We start from the raw sequence: 16,559 nt of genomic DNA on the forward strand, positions 1-16,559 counted from the left end.
TAAGACTCAATGTCTCCTTCTCAACTGCTGAATATTTTTACTGATATGTAGTCAGTTTCTTTGAAAAATAATCGACAGGCCATTTCAGCATCTTGCAGTAAAACAGCACACATGCCCAGTTCACTGGCATCAACTAGTTTGAATGGCTTCTCGTTATTAAGTGTGGCTAAACTGGTACAGTTGTCAGCACAGCATTCATGTTGTCAAAGGTAGTCTGACCTTGTATCATCCAAATATTCTGCCTTTCTCCAACACATTTATTAAAGGTGCAATAACAGTGCTCAAGTCTGCGATGAACTTGTGATACAATCCACTCATGCCAACATAAAGCAAAATTGCACATTTTGTCCTAGGGATGGGAAAATCTAAAAAAGCCCATACTTTCTTTTCTCTATGTATTACTTGGTCTTGTCCCATAGTGTGGCCCAAATGAATTACTTTTCCTTTGTCAAATTTACGCATAGCCAGCTTTTTAAACAAACTGACTTTCTGTAGCCTATCAAACAATTCAGTCAAGTGGTGTAAATGTTCTTTCCACATCTAGCTAAAAACAACCAAGTTGTTGATGTGAACGTAATTACATAGAACATAGAACATTACAGTGCAGTACAGGCCCTTCGGCCCTTGATGTTGCACCGACCTGTGAAACCAACTGAAGCCCATCTAACCTATACTATTCTCAGAGGCCTATAGAAAACTCCCAACAGGGTGACCTCTCATTTCCTGTTTCTAACCTCAGCCGATACTACCTCTGTAAATGAGCCCTCATCAAATGTCCTTTCTGGCACCGTAATACTGTCCTTGCCTAATAATTCCACACCTCCCCCTCTTTTACCACCTTCCCTGATCTTACTGAAACATCTGAATCCCGGAACCTGCAACAACCATTCCTGTCCCTGCTCTATCCATGTCTCTGAAATAGCCAAAACATCAAAGCCCCAGGCACCAATCCATGCTGCACATTCACCCACCTTATTCCGGATGCTCCTGGCATTGAAGTAGACACACTTCAAACCACCTTCCTGCCTGCCAGTACACTCCTGCGACCTTGAAACCTTATTTATGACCTCACTACTCTCAACCTCCTGTACACTGGAGCTACAATTCAGGTTCCTATCCCCCTGTTGAATTAGTTTAAACCCTCCCAAAGAGCGATAGCAAATTTCCACCCCCCCCCCCCCCCCCACCCAGGATATTGGTACCTCTCTGGTTCAAGTGTAGACCATCCCATTTGTAGAGGTCCCACCTACCCCAGAATGAGCCCCAATTACCCAGGTATCTGAAACCCTCCCTCCTGCACCATCCCTGTAGTCACATGTTCAACTGCTCTCTCTCCATATTCCTCGCCTCGCTAGCACATGGCATGGGTAACAAACCAGAGATAACAACTCTGTTTGTTCTAGCTCTAAGCTTCCACCCTAGCTCTCTGAATTTCTGCCTCACATCCCCGTCCCTTTTCCTACCTATGTGGACCATGACTTGGGGCTGCTCTCCCTCCCCCTTAAGGATCCCGAAAACATGATCCGAGACGTCATGGACCTTGGCACCTGGGAGGCAACACACCAACAACGAGTCTCTCTCGTTCCTACAGAATCTCCTATCTGTCCCCCTAACTTTGGAGTCCCAATGACTAATGCTCTCCTCCTCTCCCCCACTTCCCTTCTGAGCAACAAGGACAGACTCTGTGCCAGAGGCCTGTGCCCCATGCTTTACCCCTGGTAAATCAATCCCCCCCAACAGTATCCAAAACGGTATACTTGTTATTGAGGGGAACGGCCACAGGGGATCCCTGCACTGTCTGCCTGTTCCCCTTCTGTCCCCTGACTGTAACCCATCTACATTTTTCCTGTACCTGAGGTGTGACTACCTTCCTGTAACTCCTCTCAATAACCCCCTCAGTCTCCCGAATGCTCTGAAGTTCAACAAGCTCCAGCTCCAGTTCCCTAATGCCGTTTCCGAGGAGCTGGAGTTGAGTGCACTTCCTGCAGATGAAGTCAGTGGGGTCACAAGTAGTGACCCTTACCTCCCACATTCTACAGGAAGAGCATGCACCTGCCCTGGCACCCATTCCTATGTTCTAAATCCACACACAGACTATTGAAAGAGAAAAAAAAATAGTAATCCTACCAAATAAGCACTCAGATCCCTTTTTTTTGATGAGAGGAGAAGGATGGGTGGGAGACACTACCATAGTAGTGTTTCGGGTAAAGCAACCGCCCAAATACATTACCTTACTTACCTTTGCGTCGGCACTCCGGCTCGCGCTGCTGCTGCTGAAAATGGGAGCTCCAGAGATTTTGTTAGTTAATCATCGGAACATTGCTTCTGCATTTATCATTCCAAACAGCATGAATTTGTATTGACAAAGTCCACCTGGTGTTGCAAAAGCTGATATCTCTTTGGTTCTATCAGTCAATGGAACTTGCCAATACCCTTTTAGAAAGCTGATTTCTGGGACAAATTGTGTATGGCCAATTCATTCAATGCAGTCCTCCAATCTTAGAATAGCATATGGGTTGGTTTCGGTGACCAGATTGACTTTGTGACAATCAATACAGCGTCAATATCACCCACGGTCACAATAGGCAAGAACCAACCACTATGAATCCATGCAATAATATCATCACCCATCATGAACTTAACCTCTCCCCTTACTTGAGCTAATCACTCTGGATTGGGTCTGTAAGAATGTCCTTCTATAGATAATACATTCCCTGCATTAACATCATAAATAATCAAAACCATTTCTCTGGCCTAGTCCCACAGATTAATTTATGATTCTTCTACAGACTTCACAAGCCACTTGGATTGTTGTTGAAAAATAAGCTTGCTACATAAGCTTTTATACACCCCCATATTCTCCAGCAATTGCTGAAGGGTTAATTTTTGAATTTTCAATTTCTGATTCATAGAATCCGAATCATACAATCTACAGCACAGAAAAAGACCTTTGGCCCATCTAGTCCATACTAGTCAAAAACAAGCATCTAACTATACTAATTCCATTTGCCAGTACTTGGACCACGGGCCTGTGTGCCGTGGCATTGCAAATACACACCTACTTACTTCTTTAAAGTGATGAGGATTTCTGCCTCTACCACCCTTATAGAAAATAAGTTCCAGATTCCGAGCACACCATATGTGAAAGCCTTTTCTTTATATTCCCTCTAAATCTCTGGCTCCCTTACCTAATTCTACACATCTGGTCACTGATCCTTCAACAATGAGGAAAATTTCCTCCTTGCCTTCTCTCTATGCACCCTATAATTTTACATTTTTCAATCAAGCCCCCCACTCAGTCTCCTCAGCTCCAACAAGACCCCAGTCTATCCAATCTCTCTTCAGGACTGAAACTCTTCAGCCCAGGTAACATCCCAGTATATCTCCTCTGCACCCTCTCCAGTCTAACCATACCCCACCCATAATGTGGATTCCAGAGTTGCCCACAATCCTCTTGCCGTGGCCAATACGATCATTATCTATTTCCTCTCCTATTTTTATTTCTCTCCTTTCTATCCTAAGTACATTTAATAATTTTTTTCCTGGCAATGTCCCAATCATAATTTGTCTTTAACATATTAACAAGATGCACACGCAGATTCTTTCCCCTTTTTAGAGTACTCACTACATAATTCACTTCGTTGAGTTTCTGTTTGATTTGGAGTCCAGTGAACTTTCCTTTTAATGGTTTCCCAGAGACAGACAACAAACGCTAACAACTCATCTCCAGCAAAAAAAAGCCCAACTTTGACCGTTTTATGTGCTTTAGTTTTCATTGTTTATTGAGCACCCTATGTAGACACATGCCCTCACGACAGATGGAGTTTAGTGGAAAACATTTGCCCTACGATAAAAAAGAAATAAAAAAGGTAAAGTTTTTGCAACTCGTTTCCCTAGAGCAAGTTCAATGTAGGGCCATTGAATATTTTTAATGCAGAGTTCGATTAATTCTTTGCTTACAAGGGTGTCAAAGGTTATTGGGGGAAGGTAGGAAAGTGAAGGCCACCGCCAGGTCAACATGAACTTGATAAAGGGTGAAGAAGACAAACTCCTGCTCCAAAGTCATATGTTCAACATCTGTGGTTCTAACACAGGGGTTCCCAACTGTGGACCCGGACCCCACAGACAATATTTTAGCATCACTGACCGTGAAGCAGCCAATGCAGCCTGGGAGCTCAGATTAGATAGTAACAGCTTCAGGGCCCCTTTAAATCCTCACCCGGTCTCCCCACACCCAAATCCAGAGCTAAAGCCTCACTTCCCACACAAGACACACAAAGTCTGAGGCACTTAAATAACGTCACATTGGGATCGAATTTGGAAAACACTGCTCTAAGACAATTAAACAGAAAATAGAATTTTAATCTGCGCATTAAGTGAAAGAGGCTCACCTGAGTTTGCTCTCTAATTCTGTATTCCTCTGTTGGAGTTCTCTGTTCTCATTCTGTAAGACCTGCAGAGTTACTTCGGCTTCAGTCTTTGAGGAAAGCAGCGTTCCAGACTTCTCCTCAGATTCCAGGATTCTCTCTCTCAAGCAAACAATGAGCGACTGCTGCCTCGTGTTCTCCATCTTGTAGCGTTCGACTTCCGCCTTTAGCTCCTGGACATAGCCTTCTTGAGATGCAAGCTTCATACAAGTGTCTGTAAGCTGTGAATAGGATAGATCAGTGCAGAATGCAACGTAGTTAATGATCCTTCTAATGATGATGTCATGTAACGATTGTCATCTTATTTCAGCCAACAGATGGAACATAGAACATAACAGCACAGTACAGGCCCTTCGGCCCTCGATGTTGTGCCGACCTGTCATACAGATCTCAAGCCCATCTAACCTACACTATTCCATGCAGTCCATACGCTTATCCAATGACGACTTAAAATGTACCTAAAGTTGGCGAATCTACTACCGTTGCAGGCAAAGCGTTCCATTCCCTTACTACTCTCTGAGTACTACCTCTGACATCTGTCCTATATCTTTCACCCCTCAATTTAAAGCTATGCCCCCTCGTGCTCACCGTCACCATCCTAGGAAAAAGGCTCTCCCTATCCACCCTATCTAACCCTCTGATTATTTTATATGTTTCAATTAAGTCACCTCTCAACCTTCGTCTCTCTAATGAAAACAGCCTCAAGTCCCTCAGCCTCTCCTCGTAAGACCTTCCCTCCATACCAGGCAACATCCTAGTAAATCTCCTCTGCACCATTTCAAAAGCTTCCACATCCTTCTTATAATGCGGTGACCAGAACTGTACACAATACTCCAAGTGCGGCCGCACCAAAGTTTTGTACAGCTTCACCATAACCTCTTGGTTCCGGAACTCGATCCCTCTATTAATAAAAGCTAAAACACTGTATGCCTTCTTAACAGTCCTGTGAACCTTGGTGGCAACTTTCACGGATCTGTATACATGGACACCGAGATCTCTCTGCTCATCTACACTGCTAAGAATCTTACCATTAGCCCAGTACTTTGCATTCCGGTTACTCCTACCAAAGTGCATCACCTCACACTTGTCTGCATTAAACTTCATTTGCCACCTCCCAGTCCAGCTCCGCAGCTTATCCATGTCTCTCTGCAACCTACAGCATCCTTCGTCACTATCCACAACTCCACCAACCTTAGTGTCGTCTGCAAATTTACTAACCCATCCTTCTACGCCCTCATCCAGGTCATTGATAAAAATGACAAACAGCAGTGGACCCAACACCGACCCTTGTGGTACACCACTAGTACCTGGTCTCCAGGATGAACATTTCCCATCAACTACCACCCTCTGTCTTCTTTCAGCAATCCAATTTCCGATCCAAACTGCTATATCTCCCACAATTCCATTCCTCCGCATTTTGTACAATAGCCTATTGTGGGGAACCTTATCGAATGCCTTGCTGAAATCCATATACACCACATCAACCGGTTTACTCTCATCTACCTGTTTGGTCACCTTCTCAAAGAACTCAGTAAGGTTTGTGAGGCACGACCTTCCCTTCACAAAACCGTGCTGACTATCCCTAATCAATTTATTCTTTTTATTCTATTATTATAGATTATTGAAATCTATATAAGTTAATTCTATGCAATCCACATTTGTAAAATCACGTGTAACTAAATCCTGGAACATAGGAGTAGGGTGAAGCCAAATTGGCCCCTTTGAGCCTGTTGCTCCATCCAACAGGCTCATGGTGGATCTGACTGTGCTCTCAGGTCTACTTTCCAACTCCCTCCAGCCCTTGACTCCCTGTTTAACAAAAACCCATCTAACTCGGCCTGAAATAAATTTAAAGACCCAGCTCCACGACCATCTAAATGAAGATAATTCCATGCTTAAACCATCCTCTAAGAGAAAGAATTTCTCCTCATCTCTGCATCTTTGTAGTCTCCACCCTATCAAGTTGTCGCAAGTTCTTATATTTTGCTGTAAGATCACCTCTCCCATTCAGTAGGTATAGGCCTAACCTGTTCAAACTGTCTTTGTAAGAATAACCACTCATCCCAGGAACGAGTTGAGCAAATCTTCTTCTTTGGCTGGGAGCTTTTACACACAGAAATATCCATTTTACTCCAAAACCTTTTTCCAGTATTTGACCCGTACTACATGCTATGTGAAGTGTTCATCTAAACAGTTGTAGAATGTGTCAATGATTCCTACTTTTATTGCATTTTTAGGCACTAAGTTCCAGATTCCTTCCTGATTATTGCACCTCTGCAGCAGAATAGCTCTGGCACAGTTTTTAAAAAGCAAACTTGCATTTATAAAGTAGCTTTTACAACCTCAGGACTTTACAAAGTTTCTTGCAATCAATGAAGCATTCTTGGAAGAAAAGGTGTAGTCACTTTTGTAATGTCAGAGATGTGGACACTGATTTGTACGCAGCAAGTTGACACATATGACAAGGACTAGATCATACTGGGGGTAGCACAGTGGCTTGGTGATTAGCACTGATGCCTCAACACGCCAGGGACCCAGGCTCAATTCCACCCTCAGGCAATTATCCTTGTGGAGTTTGCACATTTTCCCCATGTTTGCGTGGGTTTCCTCCCAGTGCTCTAGTTTCTTCTCACAGTCCAAAGATGTGCAAGTCAGGTGGACTAGCCATGCTAAATAGCCGAGTGTCCAGGGGTGTGCAGGCTGGGTGAATTAGCCATGGAAAATGCGGGGATATGTTAGGGGAGGTAGGGTGCTCTTTGGAGGGGCAGCATGAACCTGATGGGCCATATGGCCTCCTTCCACACAGTAGTGATTCTATATGTCTTAATAATGCTGGCTGGGTGATAAGCATTGACCAGGAACCCAGAGATAACTCCTCCGCTCTTCTTTGAGCTAGTGCCTCAGGATCTTTCACATCTACCTGGGAGGGAAGGTGGAATCGCAGTTTAATATCTCATCTGAAGGAAGTCTCAAGAAAGAATCTCAAAACAGTTGATGATGAGCTGTTTGGCCGACTATTGACTGATATCAGCCCTAGAGAGTTGTGGTGGATTTACTTATTTGGCTGAGGCCTTTCGAAGAAGAAAGTATGGGAGTTGCTCTGAACAATGTTTACCATTCAACACATCCTATTGTTCTGTGTGAGACCTTGTTTTGTGCAAATTGGCTGCCACATTTCTGAAATTATAAAAGCAGAACATTTCATTGCCTCTAAAGCAACGAGAAATGCCCTGACCTTGTATAAGGCTTTGTATGAATGCAACTTAATTCTTTGCTTTGTTTTGCTTTCGTCAGACTATACCTTGAACACAGTAGGTGATGGTTAGCTCAGTTGGCTGGATGGCTGGTTTGTATTACAAAACAATGCAAACAGTGTGGGTTTGATTCCCACACCAGCTGATGTTACCATGAAGGAGTCTGCTTCTCAGCCTCTCCCCTCAGCTGACAGTGACCCTCAGGTTAAACCACCACCTTCGTCTCTCTCTAATGGGAAGCCCTATAATCTGGTAGGGCTATGTTTATTTTACCTTGAACATTGCAATCAAATCTGGTCAGCAAGGCTCGAGAGATCACAAAACCACCAGAGATAACAAGGTGTAGAGCTGGATGAACACAGCAGGCCAAGCAGCATCAGAGGAGCAGGATGCCTGACATTTCGGGCCTAGACTCTTTTTTTACCCTGAGATTACGAGACAGTTGCAGTAGGAGAGAGATCCACTGAGTTAGAAGGGTCTAGAGCCAAAACGTCAGCCTTCCTGCTCCTCTGATGCTGCTTGGCCTGCTGTGTTCATCTAGCTCTACACTTTGTTATCTCAGATTCTCCAGCATCTGCAGTTCCTATTATCTCTGAAACCACCAGAGATGTTTGATGAGGCAGATTCCTGGCTTTGAAGGGATTGAGGTTATGAGAAACGGTTTCAAATCTTAACACTCTTCAGCCTTGAACAAGAATGCAGGGAGGAGGGTTTTAGGGATATCATGTTTGGTGGCATTGACTGCAGGGCAAGGAAAATACAGGTACATACTGCGATAAGGATGGACCAGAGCTGGTGGCAGGAACACCGCTGCACAGAGAGAGGCTGATCAACTCCTGCAACAGCTTCTGAGCAAGACATTGCAGGCAAATACTGAAGGATTGTATGAAAGCAAGATGTTGCGGGTGGGTATTAAAAGCTTCTATTAAGTGTTGAGTCAGGTGGATCAACAGCTTCCCTAACGCAGTTTGAAAATCCCCACAAAGATATCTGAAACATAAATTCTGAAACAACCCTGAGGCAATTAGCCATCACTTATCCACCACGCCCTCCCTCATTTATATTCCATTGATATTGACAGATGCAAAACTCAGAACCAGCATGTGTTTATGTAACTTAATACATGCTAATTAAGAGTAGAACTAAACAGGTCAAGGTCTGTAATTTATTCATTGAACTTTATACCCTTATGAACATTAACTAAAATTTCATACTCAGTACAATCCATCTCTTCCTGGGATAGTTCCAGCAGACTGGAAAACAACAAACGGGATGCCATTGTTTAAAAAAGGGGGTAGGAAAAAGATGGAGAATTATAGGCCAGCCAGCTTAACTTCTGTGGTTGGGAAAATGCTGGAGCTATCAAGGAAGAAACAGCAAGACATCTAGATAGAAATGGTCCCATTGGGCAGACACAGCATGGGTTCATGAAGGGCAGGTCAAGTTTGACTAGTTTGCTGTAATTCTATGAAGACATTATGAGCATGGGTGGACAATGGGGACCCAGTAGATGTGCTGTATCTAGATTTCCAAAAGGCATGGACTCGGCAAGATGCCGCACAAAAGGCTGCAGCATAAGATAAAGGTGCTAGGCATTACAGGCAATGTAATAGCATGGGTAGAAGACTGGTTAACTAACAGGAAGCAAAGAGTGGGGACAAATGAGTGCTTCCCCGGTTGGTGATCAGTGGCTAGTGGTGTGCCTCAGGGATCAGTGTTGGGACTGCAATTATTTACAATTTACATAGATGATTTGGAATTGGGGAGTACATATAATGTGTCAAAGTTTGTGGATGATGCTAAAATGAGCAGTAGAGCAAAGTGTGCAGGGGACTCAAAGTTTGCAGAGGGATATAGATACTTTAAGTGAGTGGGCAAAGGTCTGGCAGATGGAGTACAACGTTGACAAATGTGAAGTCATCCATTTTTGGTGGGAATAACAGCAAAATGGACTTTTATTTGAACGGTAAAAATTGCAGCATTCTGCTGTGCAGACAGACCTGGGTGTCTTTGTGTTTGAATCACATAAGGTTGGTTTGCAGGTGCCACAAGTAATTAAGAAGAACAATGGAATTGCTGGATTGAGTTTAAAGCAGGGAATATACTGTATCCACTGTTCTCATTGTGGCCTCCTCTACGTCGGGGAAACCAAGCAGAGGCTTGGGGACCGCTTTGCAGAACACCTATGCTCAGTTTGCACTAAACAACTGCACCTCCCAGCTGTGAACCATTTCAACTCCCCCTCCCATTCCTCAGACATGTCCATCCTGGGCTTCCTGCAACACCACAACGATGCCACCTGAAGGTTGCAGGAACAGCACCACATATTCCGCTTGGGAACCCTGCAGCCCAATGGTATCAACGTGGACTTCACAAGTTTCAAAATCTCCCCTCCCCCTACCACATCCCAAAACCTGCCCGGCTTGTCCCTGCCTCCCTAACCTGTCTTTCCTCTCACCTATCCCCTCCTCCCACCTCAAGCCCTACCCCCATCTCCTACCTACTAATCTCATTCCGCCCCCTTGACCTGACCGTCCTCCCTGGACTGACCTATCTCCTCCCTACCTCCCCACCTACACTCATCTTTACTGGCTCCATCCCTGCCTCTTTGACCTGTCTGTCTCCTCTCCACCTATCTTCTCCTCTATCCATCTTCTATTCGCCTCCCCCCTCTCCCTATTTATTTCAGAACCCCCTTCCCCTCCCCATTTCTGAAGAAGGGTCTAGGCCCGAAACGTCAGCCTTCCTGCTCCTCTGATGCTGCGTGGCCTGCTGTCTTCATCTAGCTCTACACCTTGTTATCTCAGGTTATGTTACAGCTGTCTAGCATGCTGGTGAGGCCACACCTGGAGTTCTGCATGCAGTTTTGGTCTGCTTACTTGAGAAAGGATATACTAGCACTAGAGGGGCTGCAGAGGAGATTCACTAGGTTGATTCTGGAGTTGAGAGTGTTGGAGTTGGAGAGTTGTGAGGAGAGACTGAGTAGACTGGGATTATATTCATTACAATTTTGAAGAATGAGGGTGGATCTTATAGAAACATATAAAATTACAAAGGGAGTAGAAAAGATAGAAGCAGGGAGGTTGTTTCCACTGGTGAGTAAAGCTAAAACAAAAGGGCATCGCCTCAAAATTAGGGAGAGCAGATTTAGGACTGAATTGAGGATGAACTTCTTTGCCCAAAGGGTTGTGAATCTGTGGAATTCCCTGCCCCGTGATGCAGTTGAAGCTTACTCATTGGATGTTTTTAAAGCTAAGATGGATAATGTTTTGAACAGTGAAGGAATTAAGGGTTACGGTGAGGGCTGGGTAAGTGGAACTGAGGCCACAAAAAGATCAGCCACGATCTTACTGAATGGTGGAGCAGGGCCAGATGGTTGTTATGTTGTTACGTGCCAGTCTCGGTATTTCAGATTACCTCGGTCTGGCTGCTTTTATATTTGACCTGCAGTGCAGCCAGTTCACTGCGAGCTGTTTCAGAAGCTACCCGGTAATGATTCAGTTGTTCACGTAAAACTGGAATTTCCACCATTGGTTCAAAGATTCCCTGGAGGATCAATAGAAACACAATGTGTAAGATTTCCTTGTTGCATACAGTACACACTGGCAGATGAATGCTCAGGTCCAATAAAGAGTTCAAATCTTGCTTGGAAATAGATTTAATTTTCGAATTTTCTAACCTCACCGTGCTCTGCTTCCCAGCTATCCTAAAGTCAAAGTCAAACTATGCCTCATCAGTTGCCTCCAGGGCTTTGCTCCCCGTAACAGTGCCTCACCAGTCCCTTGGCGGCCTCTGTTCCTTGGTGCGCAATGGGAATGCTTGGAGAAGTGCAATTGCACTTACTGTACTGGCTAGCTTTCCACAGTCATGAGATTGCTACTGAAAACAACAAATGCTGGAGATCACACCAGGTCAGACAGCATCCATAGAGAGAGAGGGAGCATTAGCTAATGTTTTAAGTCTCTTCATCACAGATCTCTACCTCTGCTGTAAATACCCTTATATGCTATCTGAGACAGCCATTAAAACATGTTGTTTGAAATAGTGTCAAAAATGATACAGCTGAAAATATGCAAGCGTTCAGAGGTAAAAGACAGCCAGCTTTTGGAAGTGAACAAAAAAGACAACAGGACATGCAAATTTAAATTACCGGGTCAGTCAAAATCTTCCTTTCCCTGCTGCTGTGACAGATGATTTAAATACCCCTTGAGATCTGGATTTTTGATCTTTAGAATTTGTTTTCCCTGTCTATATATTTTTCCACCAATATCTGTGTCTAACTGTCTGTCTTAATTGTGAGTACGTCAGTGTGTGTGTGTGTGTGTGTGTGTGTGTGTGTGTGTGTGTGTGTGCATATATATATATATGTATATGTGTGTGTGTGTGTTGCATTCTTTCTAAAAGGATATGGTATAAGTTGCATTGTTCTAAATTAGAAATCTAGTTTTTTCTTTCCCCTTTATGAAAGTTGTATTACAATAGAGTATTTTTCCCCCTATTAATGATAAAACCTAGAGTGAATTGCTTTTGTTTCGAATAACAGTCAGGCAGGCAGGTTGGTCACCTTGGTTGTCTAATTGGGATTTTATAGATTTTGTGGTGGCTTGTGGAACAGTGGACCATGATCATTGCAATCTTATCATTTAAATCCTGACAACACCAAAAACAGCATTGACAAAAACAGTGCAAACAGCATTACATGTGTGACAACAAGGTGCAGAGCTGGACGAACACAGCAGGCCAATCAGCATCAGAGGAGCAGGAAGGCTGATGTTTCGGGCCCAGGCCCTTCGATTCTCCAGCATCTGCAGTTCCTGCCAGCCTTCCTGCTCCTCTGATGCTCCTTGGCATGCTGTGTTCGTCCAGCCCTGCACCTTGTTGTCTCAGATTCCCCAGCATCTGCAGTTCCTGCTATCTCTGAAACAGCATTACATGTGTGTCAGATTTACTGGGTATATCAAGTTGTTGAAGACAATGGCATGATATGAAACATCCAGTAGGTCAGGAGTGCCAAGAACAGGATGGATATGTGTAACTATCCATTGTGCCCAGTGTATTTAAAGATTGAATAATAAGTTGGGCATTCCACATCAATAGCCTGTTAGCAGCCCAGAGATAATGCACATGTTGGTTAGTTCCTGATCAACTGCTCTTTGATAGTTTAGGGTATGATAACAACTTGAAATTCTCCTCCCCTTTAAAATTGCTATCCCCTAGTGAGTTGTCAGAACATACTGACGCTAAAAATACCTGGCGCACAATTCTTGTTATTAGGCCAGGCTTTTTACAACATCAGCAAAAGCACCCAAAATTGACATGGGTCACAGTGTGCTGGCCTCTAGCATTCACTGCCCTCCTAGCCAGAGGGACCAGTAGCCGCCAACAATGTGGAAGGTTTGCTTATTTCCATTACCAACCCCATCCAGTCCTATCCCCTTCCCTAGGCTGAAAGTAAGGACGAGCAGTAAATGCTGGCCAGCCAGTGATGCTCACATCCCACAAAATCATCAATAAAAAAACTCTGCATCTGTCTCACCCAGCAATGCCACCCTGAAATCTGGGTGGCTCAGACACTGCAGCAGCTCTCAGTGCAAGGGAGTCACTCTCATTCCTGCTCCCACAAATCTGCAATGTATGGAGCGTACAGGGGGTCACACTACTTACTGGGAATGCCAAAAATAACAAAATGACAACTCTCTGCCATTCTCTGATGCACACCACTTACTACAATTAGGATCAGTAAAGCTTCTACAATTGTTAAAGCCACTGCTTTTACTCATTTTGACATTGTATATTTCTCAAATGATTTAGCTCAGTTGGCTGCACAGCTGCTTTGCAATGCTAAGAAATGTCAAACAGCATGGGTTCAATTCCTGCACTGCCTGAGGTTACACTGAATGATTCTCCTCCTTCAGCCTATGTCCTCACTTGAAGTCTAGTGACACTCAGGTTAAACCACTACCAGTTGTCTCTTTATAATGAGAGAGCAGCCCTCATAGGACTACAGTGACTTGAACTTTCCTCTTCACTTTCGTCAATGTAACTGAAGCTTGCTCTGCCAAATCAATGCACGTCATCATAAACTAACTGGAGGCTGCAGTGGATGATGAGCATTTATTCAGATCATTGAAACTGCTTTATTGTTCAATCTAAACTACATGGAAAACTTGAAGGGCGCTGTGCATGGCTCCAGGCTCCACATTTCAAAATGTATGCAGAGCCAGTACAGAAGGTGAACAAGTAGCTTGCAAAGCAATGTCAAAACTGAAAGAAATTACGATGAGGAAAGGCAGAAGAGGCTTTGCATTTTTTCCACAGGAAAAAATTACAAGGTGTGACCAGGTGGGGTCTGAAGGAGTGGGGATTTGATAGGACAAATATTAATAAAACATGTTGGCAGGGAAATCCAAAACCAGGGGTCATAATTATAGATACTAATAAATGCAATAGCAAAGTTAAGAGAAAGTTCTTGATCCAAAGAATTGTGAAAGTATGAAACTTACTTCGTCATGGGCTGGTTGAAGTAAAGCAAAGATATGTTTAAGGGGACGTGAATTAAGTGTAGTATGGGAGAAAGAAATACAGGTTGTACCAATGAAATTAGACAATTTAAGCTGGGAAGAATTTTATGAGCATAAACCATTCAGACTGAGCTGTCTCTGTGCTGTAAATTCTTTGTAATTCCATGTAAATCAACTGCCAAGAAAAAAATGCAAACATGCAACAATAGTGGAGCTCAAGATGAGTTTTTAAAACACTTCACAGTTGTTACCCCAACGATTGCTATTTTCAACAGCAATCAAATGAATTTTAGATGCCCCTGTGTTTAAATAATCAGATGTTGACTTGTTTCCTTTTGAAGGGGTTAACACCTCTGCTGAAATAATTGGGAAGAATATTGTTACATACGTATTTTTGAAAGTCAGTCGCAACTATCAGCTGAATCACATACCTTTTGAGAATCCAATCTGCTTCGACTCCTGCAATGACAAGTAGAGTAAAAGCACACGTGAATGCACACTAAACAGTTGGCACAGAGTTGAAATATTGGAATAATGTGAACATTACAGATAACGCACTGTATTTAGTACAATACCATGGCTTTTAAAAACTAAAAACGAGCAAAAGTGTATTAGAGAAGTTAAGAAATCGCGAAGGTATTGACTAACAAAAATGAAGCACAGCTGCATGGCCAATGGGGCATAATGTCAAAGTTATTGCGTCCATTTTGACAGTTTCTTTCTTTGGCCTTAGGCCCTTGAAGAATTTTTTTTCTACTCTTGTCATTCTCTCAGTTTACAGCTGATCACTCCTGTAAGGCAGAGCCATATTTCTCATGATTTAGCGTTCTATTTTGTAACCCAGTATCTGGATATATACTATCCTGACTCAAGGGTGTAAACGTGAACCCCTCTTCCTCCAAAAGGATGAGATACCCAAAGTGGGCCACTGCAACTTTATGTATATTTCTCTAACATTTTTGAAGCCAAAACTGCTGATTCTGTGGTGGCACAATGATCTATGTAAAATCAGGAAGCTGGTCATTTTTGGGACAAGTAGAAGGCTCACCAAAACCCTCTCCAAGGAATTTAAGAATGGGCAATAAAAGCCAGGCCTACCACATTCCTAGAATGAGGGTTTTCTTTTAAATGCCAGGCTCTGTAATCCATCCTGTGATACAGTAAATAAGTGCATACACTAGACAATCCTCAATTGTCAGCAAAATCTTCAATGCTTGTCCTCTTTTTGATCAACTCTAATATATTTACTAGCTCTGCTCTTGCTACTGGCTCTACAACTGGCAATGTGTACTGGTTTATGATCCTGTTGTCTTTGACCTCTACCTCCTTCCCTGTCAAGGGGATGGCCAACTGGCCAACAAAGCTACACCCCCCCACCAAGGATGCAGGCCCTGTTAACTAATTCCTGCTGCGCACGCATTCTGTTACCTCAATTTCTCAAGTGCAAATGGCAAAAAATATTACTTGGACCGTGGCAATGTATCACATACTCTCTTGCATCATGAAGGAGAGCAGATTCAATGGTCAATTCAGGAAGTCATTTGGCATGCCAGCCCCCACTAGCTCAAGCAAGCGACTGCGCTGTGAACATCGCCATTCCCCACCTAATCTTGACATCAATATTCAAAAACAAAACATGAGGGATTTCCAATTAAGAATGCAACATTGTACGAATTACGTTAATTTCAGATGACAATGGGTCAACTTCTCCACAAGGTTTTTCACCCGTAATGCAATCAACAAACATATGGAATTGGACCCCATATACAAACCCATACAGATCAAAACGGGAAATGATTTTTACACTACTCACTATAACATACCAGACAGTATAAATTCCAAGCACAGTGGAATAATATAGCTTCATTGGAAGCTCCACTGATGATGTTACCTAGCGTGGTGACGAAACATCTGAACAAGAACAAGCCAGCTTGGTGAGCAAGTCAACAACCTCACCCACAATCCGAGTTACAGATCTTAGCCAAACCTTTAAAGGGTCAATTTCTGTTCAGGACACAGGTTAGCACCATTAACGGTGTTAAGATAATGTAGGTAACAAATTTTTCTTCTCACATATTATATCTGTTTGAAAAACACAGTCATTTTGTGCGTAAAATTAACCAGTTAGTCTTATTCATTGTGAATGTGTGTGACACTAGCACCATCAGCATTTTTGGCTCTCACTAGCATAAAAGGTGGTGGTGGCAAGCTGCATTCTTAAATTGCTGCTGTCTATATGGTGAAAGTAATTTCTTAATTGAACATAAGGTAATTAGAGGAAGGATCTCAAGGTGATCATTCAGCCTATCCAGTGTCTATCAACGAGATCGTGGCTGATCTGATTGATCATCCTCAGC

The 16,559-nt window shown here is 43.3% G+C and overlaps 1 protein-coding gene across 2 annotated transcripts in view; it reads right to left on the reverse strand.

The window, feature by feature from the left end:
* ccdc170 (coiled-coil domain containing 170) overlaps window positions 1–16,559 on the reverse strand; it is a 75,896-nt gene that overhangs the window by 49,250 nt on the left and 10,087 nt on the right. For both annotated transcript variants that reach the window (XM_059648818.1, XM_059648817.1), the window contains exons 3-5: window positions 14,634–14,661; window positions 11,099–11,227; window positions 4,392–4,648 (exon numbers count right to left, since the gene is read on the reverse strand). In XM_059648818.1, coding sequence (XP_059504801.1) covers window positions 4,392–4,648; window positions 11,099–11,227; window positions 14,634–14,661 — 414 coding nt within the window. The remainder of the gene's footprint in view (window positions 1–4,391; window positions 4,649–11,098; window positions 11,228–14,633; window positions 14,662–16,559) is intronic.

Source organism: Stegostoma tigrinum, chromosome 9 (assembly GCF_030684315.1).
Source record: "Stegostoma tigrinum isolate sSteTig4 chromosome 9, sSteTig4.hap1, whole genome shotgun sequence".
Taxonomy (NCBI): Eukaryota; Metazoa; Chordata; class Chondrichthyes; order Orectolobiformes; family Stegostomatidae; genus Stegostoma; species Stegostoma tigrinum.